This window comes from Puma concolor, chromosome F2 (genome assembly GCF_028749965.1).
Source record: "Puma concolor isolate L17-30 chromosome F2, mPumCon1.1.hap2, whole genome shotgun sequence".
NCBI lineage: Eukaryota > Metazoa > Chordata > Mammalia > Carnivora > Felidae > Puma > Puma concolor.
In genome coordinates this window covers 48,881,834-48,902,500 of record NC_141684.1, presented here as the reverse complement: position 1 = coordinate 48,902,500, position 20,667 = coordinate 48,881,834, and the positions used below count along the sequence as shown (strand labels likewise).

At 35.9% G+C, this 20,667-nt stretch overlaps 1 protein-coding gene across 4 annotated transcripts in view; it reads left to right on the top strand.

Moving 5' to 3' along the window:
* CNBD1 (cyclic nucleotide binding domain containing 1) overlaps positions 1–20,667 on the top strand; it is a 492,838-nt gene that overhangs the window by 384,541 nt on the left and 87,630 nt on the right. For all 4 annotated transcript variants that reach the window (XR_015246579.1, XM_086695101.1, XM_086695102.1 and 1 more), the window contains exons 9-10: positions 5,730–5,839; positions 7,559–7,709. Coding sequence is in view for 3 of the 4 variants with exons in the window: in XM_086695101.1 (XP_086551227.1) it covers positions 5,730–5,839; positions 7,559–7,709 (261 nt within the window). In the remaining variant the exon portion in view is untranslated. The remainder of the gene's footprint in view (positions 1–5,729; positions 5,840–7,558; positions 7,710–20,667) is intronic.

Below are 20,667 nucleotides of genomic sequence, written 5' to 3'. Positions count from 1 at the left end.
ATGAGGGTGCATGTGCCCCTTTGAATCCATATTTTTGAAATTTTTTTAATGTTTATTCATTTTTGAAAGACAGAGACAGAGCACAAGCAGGGGTGGGGTGGAGACAGAGGGGGGCACAGAATCTGAAGCAGGCTCCAGGCTTTGAGCTGTCAGCACAGAGGCCGACACGGGGCTTGAACTCACAAACCGAGAGATAATGACCTGAGCCAAAGTCGGATGCTCAACTGACTGAGCCAACCAGGAACCCCTGAATCCATATTTTTGTATCCTTTGGGTAAATAAATACTGATTAGCACAATTGCTGGGTTGTAGGGTAGTTCTATTTTTAACTTTTTAAGGAACCTCCATATTGTTTTCCAGAGTGGCTACAACAGTTTGCATTCCTACCAGCAGTGTGAGAAGGTTCCCCTTTCTCCACATCCTCACCAACACTTGTTGTTTCCTGTGTCATTAATTTTAGCCAGTATGACTGATGTGAGGTGATATCTCATTGTGGTTTTAATTTATATCTCCCTGATGATGACTGATGTTGAGCATCTTTTCATGTGTTTGTTAGCTAAAAATTTTAAATTATAGAAAATTTTTCACCTACCTGTAAATGTTCATAAAGGAAATTTATTGTAGCATATTTTTAACTAGCAAAACTTGGAACCATTTAAAAGCTTAAATTTAGAAAAAAATTATTGCATTTCTCTAAATTATGGTACCTCTACACCATGGGGTCTTAAAAATAATGTTTATCTACACATAATGAAGTGGAAAGTTCACTAGAAAATATTGAAAGTATAAAAGAAGAAGTAATTTAAAAAGGAAATCATACCACAGAATAATTTAAATGACATGAAAAATTTATTTTAAACTATGTGTGCTAAGCTGATGGAAAAATCTTAACATATGAGATAGAATTCAATGAAAATATTGTGGTAAATAAGGCATAATGTATTAGTAACAATGAGAGTGAGAAGTGTGACCTTTAGGAACATGAATACATCAAAAAGCCTCAAAGTATATAAATAAATAACTGATATGTTTATAGCAAGAAACAAGTGCCATAATCATTGAAGTTAACTCTTTACATACAGTCTTCTCAGGAACTGGTAGACCGAATAGATTAAAATTAGGGACAACTAGAAACTGAACGTTACAAATAAAGAATTCACGCCATTAGATATATGTAAAATTCCATATCCAAGAGCTGTGCCCCCTGCCGCATATAAGATGTAAGAAATATTTACAAAAATACATTATACATAGTGTTCACATAGAGTCAAGGGCAAGGTAAACAAACCTTAGAATTGTTTTTAAAAGGACAGCAAAAGTACAGTCCTAATTGTTTGGAAAGTTATATCTTATTGTACCCCACTGATTAAAGGCTGTTAAGAAAAACTGTCAACCATATAATAACAAAATCACTTTACTTTAAAATATGTGAAACATAGTTAAATCAGTAAATAAAAAAATGTGTGATATTGAGTACATCAGAAATCAAGAAAAAAGAAAAGTGGATGATCTAGGCATTTGACACCAAAGGTTTAGGAAAAAGAAAGCAAGCCCAAATAAAATTTGAAAAATAATAAAATAAGGAGAGAGATCAATGAACTATGAAACAATAACTTCACAGAACAGTGTTAGTTTTGAAATGAAATGCTGTTCAGAAAAAAATACCAATAGCCAGGAAGGAATTATTCTTCTCATGACTTCTGATGTGACAATTGGAAAAAAAATAGTTTTATTGGACTTATAACTAGTCCCTAGCATGTAATAAACAACAGAAATAAAAAGAACAATGCCTAATACTTAGTTTCTGTGAATCCTTCTGCTTTTTTTTCTATCTTATTTACCTTAAGTAATATCAAATTTGATTTTTCATAATGGTCTAGTGATTTCCAGTTTTAGAATATGTGCCTGAGTTTTTGATGAGGAGCTTCAAAATATAATTTTTAAATAGAAATCAACTTTAATTCCTGAACATCAATGAATATAACCTTTATATAATAATAAAATTTCATCTATGTAATTCATGACTAGATCTTTTCACTTAAAATTGTGTTATAATCCTTTGGATATTTCTTTTTTCTTTTTTTAAAATTTTTTAACATTTATTCCTTTTTTGGGAGACAGAGAGAGACAGTGTGAGTGGGGGAAGGACAGAGAGAGAGGGAGACACAGAATCCAAAGCAGGCTCCAGGCTCTGAGCTGTCAGCACAGAGCCCAACGTGGTGCTCAAACTCAGAATCATGAGATCATGACCTGAGCCAAAGTCAGACACTTAACCGACTGAGCCACCCAGGTGCCCCTGGATATTTCTATGTTGTTTGTCATTTTCTATGTAACCCAAGAGGAAAGGGTATAGAGATAAGAACATTAATCTTGACCTCACTGACATAAGTTCTTTGTAATGGGAAGCAGGATCCAAGGCCAAATAATAAAATTAGGAAACATAATGGGGGTGGGGAGGGATAGTTAAGTCTTTACAGGTAATTTGCATGATTCTTTTTCTAGTCAAAATAGTTGTATTTAAAATTTCTTACTTAAGTGGTGATACAAATTTTTGTAATGTTATTAAATTCAGACTCTTACCTAGATGAAAATGGTTTTTCTAGATTGTCTTCATTAAGATAAACATTTGCTATGATTATTATAAAGACCATACACATTACGCAGGTAGCAAATATCCCCCTCTATGGAATGAGACTGCCTCATAGATTTTGCTGTAGTGGTTCAGCTTTTCCATTGTTGCCTTGCCTTCAACGATGAACAATTTCCATGGTCTTTATCTTCTTTGATACTATATATGCTTCTCTATGATCTATACAGGGCTTGACTTTCAAGAAAAGATTTGCAGTAGTGCAGCTCTGGAAGTTTAAAATAATGGGCTTCTTTAGTGTCTGTTTAACTTTATCCTTTTCTTATAACAATTGCCAGGAGGCTCCATGCCTCCCTTTATTTTTATTTTCTTAAATTTTCTTTTCTTTTTAGGTTTATGTATTTTTGAGAGTGAGAGACAGACAGAGAGGGGGTGAAGGGGCAGAGAGAGAGGGAGACATAGAATATAAACAGGCTCCAGATATTTTTTCTAGATTAAAATTTTTGGTGTGCCTCACTCAGGGGGTGCCTGAGTGGCTCAGTTGGTTAAGCGTCCAACCTCAGCTCAGGTCATGATGTTAAGGTTGAAGAGTTTGAACCACCGCATCAGGCTCTGTGCTGACAGCTCAGAGCCTGGAGCCTGCTTCAGATTCTGTGTCTTCCTCTCTCTTTGCCCCTCCCCTGCTCATGCCTGTCTCTCTCTCTCTTTATCTCTCTCAAAAATTTTATTTAATTTTAGTGTCATTTTGTTTTATATAAACTGAGGATGGTTAAGAACTTTTAATTTAAAATATTTTTAGAATACAATATGTTCTTACTATAAATATACAGTGGGAATTATAAATAGTTCCTTCTTTCAAGTACTGGACAAGATAGTAAAAAAAAAAAAACAAAACAGTACCTTACCAAAAGCCAATAAAACAAGCTAGATTTTTCATATATTTTTAAAAAGTCAACACAAAGAAAATGAAAAAAACAAACAAACATAGTAACAGGGTCATTAATCCCTCGATTTGCAATACTGAATTCCTTGATCCATTTACAATCCAAAGATGTAACTGAACAGGGTGGTAAAATCACTTTGGAAAATGACAACTGTACTCAAGACAAAATAAGTCAGTCCTAAATGGATTCCATAGTGCTCTCTGTGGCCACGATTCCATTCCTGAGCCAAAGTCGGATGCTTAACCAAGGCCACCCAGGCGCCCTTGGCCAACCTTAGCCACCCAGGCGCCCTCCATGCCTCCCTTTATGTCCTACTGATTGACTAAAAGAAGTAAAACAGTTAGGTGATAGGCTCTAGTATCATATAACCTTTCCTCTATTATCATATAGCCTTTTGGTATAAAGTACTCTTTGCTTTTCAGAATAGAATCTATGAGAAAATTTCTTCTTGTCTATGCAATTTACAAATAATTCTACAAACATACTTTACTTTTATATCTTAAATTTATAATATCAATGTTTGGCTGTAAGAAACACAGTATAAGACAGCAGAAGTGTTACCATAAATTTTTATTTAAGCAAAATAAATGATTGGTGACAGTAGAATAACCTTTTAATTTTTTAATTATAAATTTTGAGCTCTGAATATTATATGAGTAAATGGAGATAACATATTCTCATAAACATGTCAGCAAAATAACTGAAACGCTACTTGATTTATAGTAAAGTATTTTCCATTGTAAACTGGCATTCATTTTTTTTGCTTATGGTAAATTATGTTTACCAATTGTCACCTTGTTCTTTTTTAGCCATAATTTTTAAAGAGCTATGCTATTCTCTAGCTAGTTTTCAATAACACCAATATTTTTCCTTGTGCTGATATATACTCATTTACACTATGAAATGAATGCTTTTGAGTAATTGAAAATACTTTTTAATTGTCTACTTTATAAAATCACAAGAAAGATACACATATATCTTTATATGTATGTTATCATTTTTGTTTGGGATTTTCAGAAAAAATGTTGATATGTTTTAAAATCAACAAATCTGAAAGTCAATTTGAAATAGTAACTTTAATACATATAAATCCAGTCTATTTTATTATTTAAATTACATTTTATTGATAACTTAACGTTACTTAGGTCAGATGTCTTTTAATTTATATTGCTTTATAACCCATTGATATTTGTAAAGGTATTATCCAGTTCACCTTCAAGTATATCTTGGCCTTAGGGTGGCTTCACAAATTTGAGAAAATAGTGATGATAATAAGAATTAAATGATTTGTTATGCAATACTATATGCCAAAATTTAGGGTTAAGTACTTTATATACACTTAATTACCATGTGTCGAGTATAGAACAGCAACTCCCAATTTTTCTATCTTAAAGATGAAAAGCTTAAAGCTTAGAGAAGTTCTATAATTTATCTAAGGTCGCTTAAGAAGTGGCAAGGGCACCTGGGTGGCTCAGTTGGTTCAGCGTCCAACTTGGGCTCAGGTCATAATCTCAGGATCTGTGAGTTTGAGCCCCGCATCTGGCTCTGTGCTATCATGACAGCTCAGAGCCTGGAGGCTGCTTCGGACTTTGTGCCTCTGTCTCTTTCTGTTTCTCCCCCGCTCACGCTCTGTTTCTGTCTCTCTCAAAAAAATAAATAAACACTAAAAAAAAAAAAAAAGAAAAAAAAAAAGAAGTGGCAGAGTAGAGTTTTAAACCAAACCATTATGGCCTCAAAGCCACTGCTTTTAAACACTGCTATATTTAGTAGAATGCCTGGCCTGGATCAAGGCATAGGCTCCAGGGAGGCAACAGTTAAATATTCAAGGATTTTGTGAGCTGGTTGTTAAGCCACTAGCGATTTAAAATTAGCTATGGTAGGAATATTAACACAATAACAATCAGTAAATGCTAAAAATTTGGACTTGTCCCACACTTTCGTCTCCTCCACCTGATAGTTTACTAGCATACTGTTGCCTTTACTGCCAAAGTTTTGTCAATATTTACTTATGTATTAGGTTACAGATAGAAGTAAAAGATGTAAATTTGTCATTTTCTGAGTACTACCTATAAACTGCCATCCATTAAGAAATTTTCCACTAATAGTTACTGAATTAAATGTCATCTTTTATTGTCATATCTAAAATATTTTTTTATAGAGAAGAGTGTAAAATAATGAATTGTCTCTTTTATTTTCAGTGATAGTGGAAAGTGGGAAGATAATTTCTTTTGTGGCTTATATTAATTCTGGATATTGTAATATTTATAGAAATATTGTAGGACTTATGAAACTACAACCAAAAAAAGTGGTAAGTTTTAAACTTATTTATTCTCTTTAATGATAATTTAATACAACCTAATTATTGCATAGTTGTTGTTAGTTTGTCTTGTGGAATTTCTGTTCAATTTTTTTACTATTTTTTATTGTTTCTTTTCACTGAATTGTAAGATACAGGAATGTAAGATAAGTTGTAAATTGAGTTGTAAGACATAGGAATGACTAGAAGCACATTAAGAAATGCTTAACATATTTATTCCTCAGAAAAATGTAAATTAAAACCACAACAAGGTATCACTTCAAGCATATCAGATTGGCTAAAATACACTTAACAAATGACCCAGAAATTCCACTCTAGATATTTACTCAAGAGAAATAAAAATATACATCTACAAAAAGACTCACAAAGTCTTCATAAGCCAAAAACTGTAAGTAATCTAAATGTCCACTAACAGTTGAATGGATAGAAACATTGTGATATATTCATACAATGGAATGCTACACCTCAATAAAGAAAGCTAATGATGCATACAAGAATATGGATGAATCTCAAAGCATTAGGTTGGGCAAAAACATCAAACCCAAAAGACTGCAGGCTGCATAATTCCAGTTTTATGAAGTTCTAGAACAAGCAAAACACTAATGCAGAGTGATAAAAGTTAGAACTAATCTTTTTTTTTGGTTGGTCAGGTAGTCTTCAATGGAGTTCAATTTAATATGTAAACTTAGTTGAATTTTGCTATATTAGTTATATTTAGTGTGAGGATTTGCCATTTATATAAATGGCAGTTCTTCAAGTGAGATATTGCTTTTAACCCCAGGATACTTATTAAAGTCTTTCACCTCTTCTGAGTCCCTGTCATGTCATACTCTGAGAGCTACATTCTTTTTTTTTTTTTTTTTAACTTGCTACTCATCAACTCATCCCTGTTTCCATGGTGTTGAGGTCTCTCTGAAAAGATAATTTGGACTTTCAACTTTTTCTCCAGAGATATGCATACTGAAAACCTGTAGGCCCTCTTCCACTGTTTCTAATTTGGTCCTAAATTGCTAGTTCCCTGGATCAAACTCTCTTTCCATGTTTCTTTCTTATTTAAATAAGAAAGTCTGCATGGAATTCCATCTCAGCTATTAATTCTATCAATTCTGGTCCTGGCATCTGTGCTTATTTTTTTATTCTCTGTTAGTCCACCCATGCAGCTGGGGCTGAGCTAACAAATGGTAGTTCACAAAACATTCAAAGCTAAGCTCTATTTACAAAATGCTATCCTAGGACCTTGAAAAAGGGAATGAGCTCAATGTTTCCTAGACATCTTGGTGGATTAAAAAATTAGGGGTACCTGAGTGGCTCAGTTGGTTGAGCTTCCAACTCTTGATTTTGGTTGGGTTCATGATCCCAGGTTTGTGAGATCCACCCCTATATCAAATAAACTCTCTTTCTCTCTCCCTTTGCCTTTATCCCCCAACTTGTGCTCTCTTTCTAAAAACAAACTTAAAAAATTAATTCATAGATCACTAAGTGACAGTACTTTCAATTACCTTAGATATGGTGAAGTTGTCTATCAATTAACTACTGTTCTATATAGTTTAACTACATGCGTAAATAACTGTTTTCTCTGATTTGAATGAAATTGCATTTTAAATATCATATACCAAAGTGTTTTATGAACAGTGAATTTCTGATGATAACAGTATTTATCATTGTGTGAAATTGGTTTCATTGAACATCTATTACCTATATATTTTACAGAAAAAAAATCAAAAACTTGTTTGTATGGGCAAACTTAATGAGAAGGAATCCTTTGGTGAGATTAGTGTTCTTCTTCAAGTTCCTTTCACATGCACAATAGTTACTGGAAAAGAGGTTGAGATGGCAATCATTGAAGATAAGGACCTATTTGGTAAGTACATACATGTCTTTTATACCATTTTATTTGATGAGTTTTTGACAATCATGGATATATTTCACAGAAATATTAGGACACTCAAGTAAGTATGTGTGTATATATTTTATTTACATAAGCAGTATACCTGTAAATAGCCTCCTTTAACACCTCATAGTCTGTCTGATTTGATTGTGCCACTTTTAGAATGTATTAACAGTTTTTTCTGCTAATTCCCAAATTACCATTAATGGCAACATTCCTTTCCTTTATGAAGTATCTTTTGGTTTGTCATCTCTACAAATATTGCTTCTATGTTTCTGGTTCAGGTCAAGGTATACTGTCTTCCAGTGTACAACCTAGATCAAGTGTATATGAAGATCATGACTTGTGGTGTTTGAACCTTTATCGGAAATTCTAGCATTCTGAATATATTAAAAGAATAATCTTTTAATATTCATGCAGCCACCTATATTTGGTCCTTCAAACATTATACTCAAGTAGTATATGCACTTGACTATGAAGGATAAATGAATAGGTGTTAATAAGTAGTGACATAATAAGATATTAAAGAAAGGTACAAATTTTTGTATAATAAAACTAAGAATATCAAACATCAGATAAAAGATAAAAAAGGAAAAAAATCATAGAAATTAACATGGGTGAGAAATTTGCTTTAAATAAACATTGTCAATTAGAAACACTTTCATGATTATCCATGTATGATTGACTGAATCCCTTTGTCTTGAATTTCAAGGTTTTTTTTAAATGTTTTTTAGGGAATATTTACTCTCTACTTGCTTAACTGTAATTTTGCTTAACTTCAAACCCATATATCTGTTCCTAAAAGTTATAAATTTGAAATAGCATTGACTAATTTTCTTTGTTTCTGTGACATTCAAATAGAAACCCTCCTCGAGGTAAATACCACTTAAAAATAAATACTAACCACCAATTAAAATTACAATATTCTCACTTGTTATAGGCTAGGTTTTTCTTTTCCTATACTAATAATGTTAACTGGTGCAAGGCAAATACACTGTGGACTCATTTATGTAAATCAACATTTCACACATGAAATTACTGCTTTCAAGCATGTATTAGAATCTTCTTTGCTGCCTGGCAATCTAAAATTAAAATAGATGGCTTAGTATAAGCTTTAGTTGCATTTTTTATGTGTGCTGTCCATACTTAAAATTCCCTTTTATGTTTTGTTCATTTAGGACTGATGTTATAAAACTGCTGACATGTTGTGTGCATAATTAAACATTTCCTAGACAGAAATGTTCTTAAGGACTATATTTTGCTTGTTTTGTCATGACTGATAAGAAAATAAAATATTTTACAGTTGGCCTTTTAGCAACACAGGTTTGAATGGTGTGGGTCCACGTTTACATGGATTTTAGAGAGACAGAGTGCTAGTGGGGTAGGGGCACAGAGAGAGGGAGACGCAGAATCTGAAGGGCTCAAACTCATGAAACCTGAGATCATGACCTGAGCTGAAGTGGGACACTTAGTGGACTGAGACACCCAGGCACCCCTATTTTTGCATTTTCATATTACTTCATTCTTTTTCCATCTGTTTCACTCCTTATCATCTGATATATGAATCCATCTCTGTAAAATAGCGTATGGAAGAATTTAAGAGAAAGTAAAATGTGCTTTAAAAAATATCACGTTGATGAGAAATGGAAGCATTAAAGTAGAATAATAAACATGAGCAAAACCCAGAATATGTCAGCTTGTAATCAGGATGGTATTGTTATTATTTGGTGTATTACATTGTATTTAGGAATAATTGTTTATATTTGAGGTGGTCCATTAAAAAGTAAATAAAACCAATGTGCTCTGACAGAATCCTCAGTCATATGTAGATTACACTGCCTATGCTTTCTAATAATATCAAATATTGTTAAACATACTATTTCTTTTTAGAATTGTAAATGTATTACTGGAAAACCAAATTAGAGTTCATATCTTTTCTCAAGTATACAAGTCACCCTCTCTATTTGTTCCCACATAAATCATATTAAAGGGCCAACATTGTTTAAATGATCCAGTTTATCAACGATATTTAGTAAATACCTAAAGGGAACAATGCATTCACCATACCTACCTGGGGATAGGTAGAACAGAATTTAAGAAACATGAGAGATTACATAAATGTTAAATACTTTATCTGGAGAATTATATGTATAACTATCTGTATATAATCATAAAAGAAGCCATGCAATAATTAGTTTTGAAATATTTAAAAATACTTGAAGAGTGATTTCTTTGTTCATTTAGGTTGTTGACTTTTGGAAGATAGGAAATAATTTGTTTTGCAGTTTATGTACATGCTTCTCAGACATTACCTTGAACACCTAAATAAAAATGAAAACAAATATTATTAAGTTTAAGCAAATATAAATATGCTCTTTTTATATAATGCCACTGGGAATATAGTTTATCAGATTATTTTTATGAAGGTAATATATTTTGTCCAGATTCAGAACTTATACCTCAAGTCATTTAGATTAAAATTATGAATACCAACTATTTTAATTTTACTGATATCAGAAATTCTTATCCTACCATCAAAACAAGTATACTACTTTTGTAATGAAAAAGAATTGCTTTTCATATAAAAAATGAATTAACACTGTTTTTAATTATATCTCATTAAACTATTCATGACTGAAAAAATAAAGGATAGCAATAGATTTAAATTGTCTTTCCCAAAAGGAAAATTTCAATTCCAAGATGACATTGCTACAAACTCTCTGAAAGTTTGTTTTTAAAGGGAAAGAATGTCCAAAGACCTTTATCTCTGATAATGATTCTCTTAATCAAAAGCCTGGGAAACTAGTTTTTTATTTACTGTAGATAGGTCTTTTAGACATTTCAGGAGCTATGAATACATTCTATCAAAAATATCTATTTCCCAGTCCATCAGTATTTCTCCTTCTTGCTGAGGCAAGTTATAACCAGGTGTCTCCTTGATAACAATGTTAATCAGAAGAGCCAAAACCTTTGCACAATTTGCCAGAGTAAATATGCTTCCCTTTCCTTTGTTTTTTGTTTTTGCTGTATGATAAAATTTTGATATAAAAATACATTTTCAAGTTAAAAATAAGGTATGACACTTAAAAGTATTTTTTTCTCTTACGAATCTTTTTTTTTCGCTCATTACGAATGTTGTTAAAACAAATATGAAAATTAATTTGAATAAAATTTTTGTTTTATTTTGGGTTTTCATGGACAAAGCTTTGAGTGAAAATATTATATTTCATATAATTGTCTCACAGTATATCATTTTATTCCATTAAGCATGTTATAAATATATTGAAGAACTGTTTTGTTAATGATAAAACCAGCCACATATTTTGTTTTTTTTTTTTTATTTTTTTTTTATTTTTTTTATTTATATATGAAATTTATTGTCAAATTGGTTTCCATACAACACCCAGTGCTCATCCCAAAAGGTGCCCTCCTCAGTACCCATCACCCACCCTCTCCTCCCTCCCACCCCCCATCAACCCTTAGTTTGTTCTCAGTTCTCAACAGTCTCTTATGCTTTGGCTCTCTCCCACTCTAACCTCTTTTTTTTTTTTTTTTTTTTTTTTGTTCCCCTCCCCCATGGGTTTCTCTTAAGTTTCTCAGGATCCACATAAGAGTGAAACCATATGGTATCTGTCTTTCTCTGTATGGCTTATTTCACTTAGCATCACACTCTCCAGTTCCATCCACGTTGCTACAAAAGGCCATATTTCATTTTTTCTCATTGCCACGTAGTACTCCATTGTGTATATAAACCACAATTTCTTTATCCATTCATCAGTTGATGGACATTTAGGCTCTTTCCATAATTTGGCTATTGTTGAGAGTGCTGCTATGAACATTGGGGTACAAGTGCCCCTATGCATCAGTACTCCTGTGTCCCTTGGATAAATTCCTAGCAGTGCTATTGCTGGGTCATAGGGTAGGTCTATTTTTAATTTTCTGAGGAACCTCCACACTGCTTTCCAGAGCGGCTGCACCAATTTGCATTCCCACCAACAGTGCAAGAGGGTTCCCGTTTCTCCACATCCTCTCCAGCATCTATAGTCTCCTGATTGGTTCATTTTGGCCACTCTGACTGGCGTGAGGTGATACCTGAGTGTGGTTTTGATTTGTATTTCCCTGATAAGGAGCGACGCTGAACATCTTTTCATGTGCCTGTTGGCCATCCGGATGTCTTCTTTAGAGAAGTGTCTATTCATGTTTTCTGCCCATTTCTTCACTGGGTTATTTGCTTTTCGGGTGTGGAGTTTGGTGAGCTCTTTATAGATTTTGGATACTAGCCCTTTGTCCGATATGTCATTTGCAAATATCTTTTCCCATTCCGTTGGTTGCCTTTTAGTTTTGTTGGTTGTTTCCTTTGCTGTGCAGAAGCTTTTTATCTTCATAAGGTCCCAGTAATTCACTTTTGCTTTTAATTCCCTTGCCTTTGGGGATGTGTCGAGGAAGAGATTGCTACGGCTGAGGTCAGAGAGGTCTTTTCCTGCTTTCTCCTCTAAGGTTTTGATGGTTTCCTGTCTCACATTCAGGTCCTTTATCCATTTTGAGTTTATTTTTGTGAATGGTGTGAGAAAGTGGTCTAGTTTCAACCTTCTGCATGTTGCTGTCCAGTTCTCCCAGCACCATTTGTTAAAGAGACTGTCTTTTTTCCATTGGATGTTCTTTCCTGCTTTGTCAAAGATGAGTTGGCCGTACGTTTGTGGGTCTAGTTCTGGGGTTTCTATTCTATTCCATTGGTCTATGTGTCTGTTTTGGTGCCAATACCATGCTGTCTTGATGATGACAGCTTTGTAGTAGAGGCTAAAGTCTGGGATTGTGATGCCTCCTGCTTTGGTCTTCTTCTTCAAAATTCCTTTGGCTATTCGGGGCCTTTTGTGGTTCCATATGAATTTTAGGATTGCTTGTTCTAGATTCGAGAAGAATGCTGGTGCAATTTTGATTGGGATTGCATTGAATGTGTAGATAGCTTTGGGTAGTATTGACATTTTGACAATATTTATTCTTCCAATCCATGAGCAGGGAATGTCTTTCCATTTCTTTAAATCTTCTTCAATTACCTTCATAAGCTTTCTATAGTTTTCAGCATACAGATCCTTTACATCTTTGGTTAGATTGATTCCTAGGTATTTTATGCTTCTTGGTGCAATTGTGAATGGGATCAGTTTCTTTATTTGTCTTTCTGTTGCTTCACTGTTAGTGTATAAGAATGCAACTGATTTCTGTACATTGATTTTGTATCCTGCAACTTTGCTGAATTCATGTATCAGTTCTAGCAGACTTTTGGTGGAGTCTATCGGATTTTCCATGTATAATATCATGTCATCTGCAAAGAGCGAAAGCTTGACTTCATCTTTGCCAATTTTGATGCCTTTGATTTCCTTTTGTTGTCTGATTGCTGATGCTAGAACTTCCAGCACTATGTTAAACAACAGCGGTGAGAGTGGGCATCCCTGTCGTGTTCCTGATCTCAGGGAAAAAGCTCTCAGTTTTTCCCCGTTGAGGATGATGTTAGCTGTGGGCTTTTCATAAATGGCTTTTATGATCTTTAAGTATGTTCCTTCTATCCCGACTTTCTCAAGAGTTTTTATTAAGAAAGGGTGCTGGATTTTGTCAAAGGCCTTTTCTGCATCGATTGACAGGATCATATGGTTCTTCTCTTTTTTTTTGTTAATGTGATGTATCACGTTGATTGATTTGCGAATGTTGAACCAGCCCTGCATCCCAGGAATGAATCCCACTTGATCATGGTGAATAATTCTTTTTATATGCCGTTGAATTCGATTTGCTAGTATCTTATTGAGAATTTTTGCATCCATATTCATCAGGGATATTGGCCTGTAGTTCTCTTTTTTTACTGGGTCTCTGTCTGGTTTAGGAATCAAAGTAATACTGGCTTCATAGAATGAGTCTGGAAGTTTTCCTTCCCTTTCTATTTCTTGGAATAGCTTGAGAAGGATAGGTATTATCTCTGCTTTAAACGTCTGGTAGAACTCCCCTGGGAAGCCATCTGGTCCTGGACTCTTATTTGTTGGGAGATTTTTGATAACCGATTCAATTTCTTCGCTGGTGATGGGTCTGTTCAAGCTTTCTATTTCCTCCTGATTGAGTTTTGGAAGAGTGTGGGTGTTCAGGAATTTGTCCATTTCTTCCAGGTTGTCCAATTTGTTGGCATATAATTTTTCATAGTATTCCCTGATAATTGTTTGTATCTCTGAGGGATTGGTTGTAATAATTCCATTTTCATTCATGATTTTATCTATTTGGGTCATCTCCCTTTTCTTTTTGAGAAGCCTGGCTAGAGGTTTGTCAATTTTGTTTATTTTTTCAAAAAACCAACTCTTGGTTTCATTGATCTGCTCTACAGTTTTTTTAGATTCTATATTGTTTATTTCTGCTCTGATCTTTATTATTTCTCTTCTTCTGCTGGGTTTAGGCTGCCTTTGCTGTTCTGCTTCTATTTCCCTTAGGTGTGCTGTTAGATTTTGTATTTGGGATTTTTCTTGTTTCTGGAGATAGGCCTGGATTGCAATGTATTTTCCTCTCAGGACTGCCTTTGCTGCGTCCCAAAGCGTTTGGATTGTTGTATTTTCATTTTCGTTTGTTTCCATATATTTTTTAATTTCTTCTCTAATTGCCTGGTTGACCCACTCATTCGTGAGTAGGGTGTTCTTTAACCTCCATGCTTTTGGAGGTTTTCCAGACTTTTTTCTGTGGTTGATTTCAAGCTTCATAGCGTTGTGGTCTGAAAGTATGCATGGTATGATTTCAATTCTTGTAAACTTATGAAGGGCTGTTTTGTGACCCAGTATATGATCTATCTTGGAGAATGTTCCATGTGCACTCGAGAAGAAAGTATATTCTGTTGCTTTGGGATGCAGAGTTCTAAATATATCTGTCAAGTCCATCTGATCCAATGTCTCATTCAGGGCCCTTGTTTCTTTATTGATCGTGTGTCTAGATGATCTATCCATTTCTGTAAGTGGGGTGTTAAAGTCCCCTGCAATTACCACATTCTTATCAATAAGGTTGCTTGTGTTTATGAGTAATTGTTTTATATATTTGGGCGCTCCGGTATTCGGCGCATAGACATTTATAATTGTTAGCTCTTCCTGATGGATAGACCCTGTCACTATTATATAATGTCCTTCTTCATCTCTTGTTACAGCCTTTAATTTAAAGTCTAGTTTGTCTGATATAAGTATGGCTACTCCAGCTTTCTTTTGGCTTCCAGTAGCATGATAAATAGTTCTCCATCCCCTCACTCTCAATCTAAAGGTGTCCTCAGGTCTAAAATGAGTCTCTTGTAGACAGCAAATAGATGGGTCTTGTTTTTTTATCCATTCTGATACCCTATGTCTTTTGGTTGGCGCATTTAATCCATTTACATTCAGTGTTATTATAGAAAGATATGGGTTTAGAGTCATTGTGATGTCTGTATGTTTTATGCTTGTAGTGATGTCTCTGGTACTTTGTCTCACAGGGTCCCCCTTAGGATCTCTTGGAGGGCTGGTTTAGTGGTGACAAATTCCTTCAGTTTTTGTTTGTTTGGGAAGACCTTTATCTCTCCTTCTATTCTAAATGACAGACTTGCTGGATAAAGGATTCTCGGCTGCATATTTTTTCTGTCTAGCACACTGAAAATCTCGTGCCAATTCTTTCTGGCCTGCCAAGTTTCAAAAGAGAGATCAGTCACGAGTCTTATAGGTCTCCCTTTATATGTGAGGGCACGTTTACCCCTTGCTGCTTTCAGAATTTTCTCTTTATCCTTGTATTTTGCCAGTTTCACTATGATATGTCGTGCAGAAGATCGATTCAAGTTACGTCTGAAGGGAGTTCTCTGTGCCTCTTGGATTTCAATGCCTTTTTCCTTCCCCAGTTCAGGGAAGTTCTCAGCTATTATTTCTTCAAGTACCCCTTCAGCACCTTTCCCTCTCTCTTCTTCCTCTGGGATACCAATGATGCGTATATTATTTCTTTTTAGTGTATCACTTAGTTCTCTAATTTTCCCCTCATATTCCTGGATTTTTTTTATCCCTCTTTTTCTCAGCTTCCTCTTTTTCCATAACTTTATCTTCTAGTTCACCTATTCTCTCCTCTGCCTCTTCAATCCGAGCTGTGGTGGTTTCCATTTTGTTATGCATTTCGTTTAAAGCGTTTTTCAGCTCCTCGTGACTGTTCCTTAGTCCCTTGATCTCTGTAGCAAGAGATTCTCTGCTGTCAGCTATACTGTTTTCAAGCCCAGCGATTAATTTTATGACTATTATTCTATATTCATTTTCTGTTATATTATTTAAGTCCTTTTTGATCAGCTCATTAGCTGTTGTTATTTCCTGGAGATTCTTCTGAGGGGAATTCTTCCGCTTGGTCATTTTGGATAGTCCCTGGCGTGGTGAGGACCTGCAGGGCACTTCCCCTGTGCTGTGGTGTATAACTGGAGTTGGTGGGCGGAGCCGCAGTCAGACCTGATGTCTGCTCCCAGCCCACCGCTGGGGCCACAGTCAGACTGGTGCGTGCCTTCTCTTCCCCTCTCCTAGGGGCGGGATTCACTGTGGGGTGGGGTGGTCTGTCTGGGCTACTTGCACACTGCCAGGCTTGTGATGCTGGGGATCTGGCGTCTTAGCTGGGGTGGGTAGGCAAGGTGCACGGGGGCAGGAGGGGCAGGCTTAGCTTGCTTCTCCTTAGGTGATCCACTTCAGGAGGGGCCCTGTGGCAGCAGGAGGGAGTCAGATCCGCTGCCGGAGGTTTGGCTCCGCAGAAGCGCAGAGTTGGGTGTTTGCGCGGAGCGAGCAAGTTCCCTGGCAGGAACTGATTCTCTTTGGGATTTTGGCTGGGGGATGGGCGGGGAAGATGGCGCTGGTGAGCGCCTTTGTTCCCCACCAAACTGAGCTCTGTCGTCCGGGGGCTCAGCAGCTCTCCTTCCCTTTGTCCTCCAGCCTTCCCGCTTTCTGAGCAGAGCTGTTAACTTATGACCTCCCAGACGCTAAGTCGCGCTTGCTGTCGGAACACAGTCCGTCAGGCCCCTCCGCTTTTTGCAAGCCAGACTCGGGGGCTCTGCTTGGCCGGCGAGCCGCCCCTCCGCCCCGGCTCCCTCCCGCCAGTCCGTGGAGCGCGCACCGCCTCGCCGCCCTTCCTACCCTCTTCTGTGGGCCTCTCGTCTGCGCTTGGCTCCGGCGACTCCGTTCTGGTAATCCTCTGGTGGTTTTCTGGGTTATTTAGGCAGGTGTAGGTGGAATCTAAGTGATCAGCAGGACGCGCGGTGAGCCCAGCGTCCTCCTACGCCGCCATCTTCCTCCCAACTCTCCCAGCCACATATTTTGAATATCTTGCAGATATTTAAAAGTAGTTGTTTCTTAATGAATTAGTTTATCCCATGAAAATATCATGAAACTAATAATGCATCTTATTTTGATTGATTGAGTTCCATTTTCCTTTGTCCTCAAAACCATATTGAAATTTAAAAGAGCCCAGGCGCGCCTAGGTGGCTTAGTTGGTTGAGCATCCGACTTCAGCTCAGGTCATGATCTCTCAGTTGACAAGTTCGAGCCCTGTGTCGGGCTCTGTGCTGATAGCTCAGAGCCTGGAGCCTGCTTCAGATTCTGTGTCTCCCTCTCTCTTTGTCTATATCCCACTCATGCTCTGTCTCACTGTGTCTCAAAAATAAAGATAAACATTAAAAAAATTAAAAAAAAATAAAAGATCCCAATAGGTAGCATTCCTTTTATTTGTCTGAATTCTAAAGCAAATGAGAACAACACAAAAGAATAGAGTAGAAGGGAGATCAAAATAGCAGCTTTATTGCTGATAGAAACTGGAGAATGTAGTTCTCGTATCTGCAGACTAGAGTCCTAATCCTAAACACCAAAATTCACCTGGATTACCTAGAGTCATTAGCAGTGCTCGACAACCAGATATCTTCTCACACAGACGATAGGGCAGGGTTTCCCAGTAGAAATTATGGAGAAGCAGGAAGAAACACCCTTCTTGGTAGACAAACTGGATCCCAAGGGGAGGTGGAGAAGAAATGTTAGAATTCAGTGTCTTTCTTTGTTCCAGGCTAGGAATGATTGACATGGCAGAAAGAGGCCGCAAATGTTAAATTTTTCATAATCCTGCCTCCTGAAGAAGTCAACAATAAATATTTCCTCTAATACTCTGCAGAAATCCCCACAGCCACTGGGGATCTTGAACATTGGAACAAACCATTTCATTGCATTCTACATATGACATGTACACTCTTGGAGTTGAGAAAAGTTGTAATACTACCAAATCCTATCAATTCTTCCTCCTAATTACCCCTTAAATTTTCTTGCCATATCTTAGTTCATAATTTAATTATCTTCTACCTAGATTTTCCAGTAGCCACTTAAGTAGTCTCCCTGTCTCTAGCTTTGTTATTTCTAATCCATTATTCATACAGTCCCTAATTAAATTGCTACAATGCAAATCTGTTAGTCTTTCCCCTACTTAAAGCCTTTCATTGACTCCCATCATCTATAACAGTTCTTCTTAATATCTTCATCATGGAACACATAAAAATTGTGATTTTTTTTTTTTTTTTTAAATTTTTTTTTTTTTCAACGTTTATTTATTTTTGGGACAGAGAGAGACAGAGCATGAACGGGCGAGGGGCAGAGAGAGAGGGAGACACAGAATCGGAAACAGGCTCCAGGCTCTGAGCCATCAGCCCAGAGCCCGACGCGGGGCTCGAACTCACGGACCGCGAGATCGTGACCTGGCTGAAGTCGGACGCTCAACCGACTGCGCCACCCAGGCGCCCCAAAAATTGTGATATTTTAAAGAAATTTAGGGCAAATAGAGGAAAATACATTGCTCTCAATCTAAGTTATGATTTATCAGACTCCCTGCATCTCAATCCCTTTTAGCTGCACCAGGACTGAGGAGATCATCCATGTCTCACTGACCTTAAGCCTTTTGTTAAACACTGATTTAGAAGCTCTGAACTCTATAGAAAGTTGAAAGTTCTTAAGAGGGCTTAAGATCCATTGCAATATGGGCTCTGCCAGGCCGCTTATCTCTTCATTCTTATTACTTAACTGCTCATCAATATTGAGCTAAGTATAATTTCTGTAAAAAGGTATGTTGTTTTATGCTTCTAAGCCCTTTGTCTATTCTATTGCATTTCTCTGAAATGAGTTTTCTCTCCTTTACCAGCTAGAAAACCATTATTTTTTTAAGCTGGAAAACCATTATTTATCCTTCTAAATTCCAAGTATTAGAATTTACCTGTTTCCAGGAAATTTCTCCTTATAAACATGCTTCTTGCTACACATACTACAGTATTTTATTGTATATATACACATCTGCTTTTCCTAATAAACTATGAGTTCAAAAGACAACATTCACAATAGATGCTCAGTAAGTGACAACAAAACAGAGGCCTCCTCCTCTGTAAAGTTGTAACTGATGACTTTAGGTCATGGTGACCCTTTGACACATTGACAGTCATTTAAAATACACAATAAATGCCTTACTGAATATAAATCTTTTATTGTATTGTATTATATTCCTTTTTAGGACTAGTAGTATACAATTTCCAGTTCAGTCATTATTTATTTCTTATCCTGCTAATTGGATTATAAATTTCCTTAGGTCAAGGAACATGCCATTGTTATTTTTTCTATCCCATAGCACCTAGATTCTTTATGGATAGTCAATATTTTTTAATATTTTTTCACAAACCTATTGATTTCCAAATATCTCCATAAAGTCTGAGTTAGTTTTATGGTTAGTAGTTACTATTGACATTGCCTCCAAGATGGGTTTTTTTGGAAGATCATGTTAGGGAGAAAAGAATCTATGATTTAATAAACATGGATGGCACTGAAAATTAAATAAAAATAGTTCTTTGTTAAGTGATACTATTGTGTCCACAAATAAATGGTCTACTTCATTCTCTGATACTCATACATATCAATAATCTATCTCATTAAAAGTCCTAGGCTTTTAGGGTGCGTGGGTGTTAAGCATCTGACTTCAGCTCAGGTTATGATCTCATGGTTCATGAGTTCGAGTCCCGCAGAGGGTGAGCTCGACTCCCCCATTGGGTGAGCACAAGCCCCACTTTGGCTGAACACAAGCATGCCCCGCTTCAGATGAGATCCACTTCTCTCTCTCTGTTTCTCTATAGCTCTGCCCCTCGCTCACTTGTGCCCCCTCTCTCTCTCAAAAAAAAAAAAAATGTTTAAAAATAAAATAAAATACCTAAACTTTTATATGGCAAAAATTTTTAAGTTTTTATTTAAATTCCAGTTAGTTAGTATACAGTGTAATATTACTTTCAGGTGTACAATATAGTGATTCAACACTTCCGTACAACACCAGGTGCTCATCACAAGTGCCCTCCTTTGTTCCTATTTAACCTATCCCCCCCCCACACACACCTCCATTCTGCTAACCATCAGTTTGTTCTCTATAGTTAAGAGTCTGTTTCTTGGTTTGCCTCTTTCTTTTCTCCCTTTGCTCATTTGTTTTGTTTCTTAAATTCCACACATGAGTGAATTACAGCAAAATTCTTAACGATATGTTTAATCAGTTCACATATATATTTTTTTAGATTTCCAGAACAAGTTTTCTTTATGTGTGAGATGGCATGCTTCTTTTTTGTAAACAATGTAATGAATGATATTTTCCACTTTTCTTAGATTCCCAGAAATTGGTAACTAATTAATTGTGGTAACTTCTTTCACCTAGTAAACTCACACTAGTATTTCTTTCCTTCCCTCCCTAATTTTCATTTCTGCTACTTTAATCAATTTTTAGTTATGACTATATATTTACCTTATTACAGATTCTTTTTTAGTACATATGTTATAAATTTTAAAAATATGTAACTATCAAGTATGTGATTTAGAAGTAGATGGATAACATCTTTCAATAATAAATAAAGACAGAATTTACTTCTTTTGACTAATGG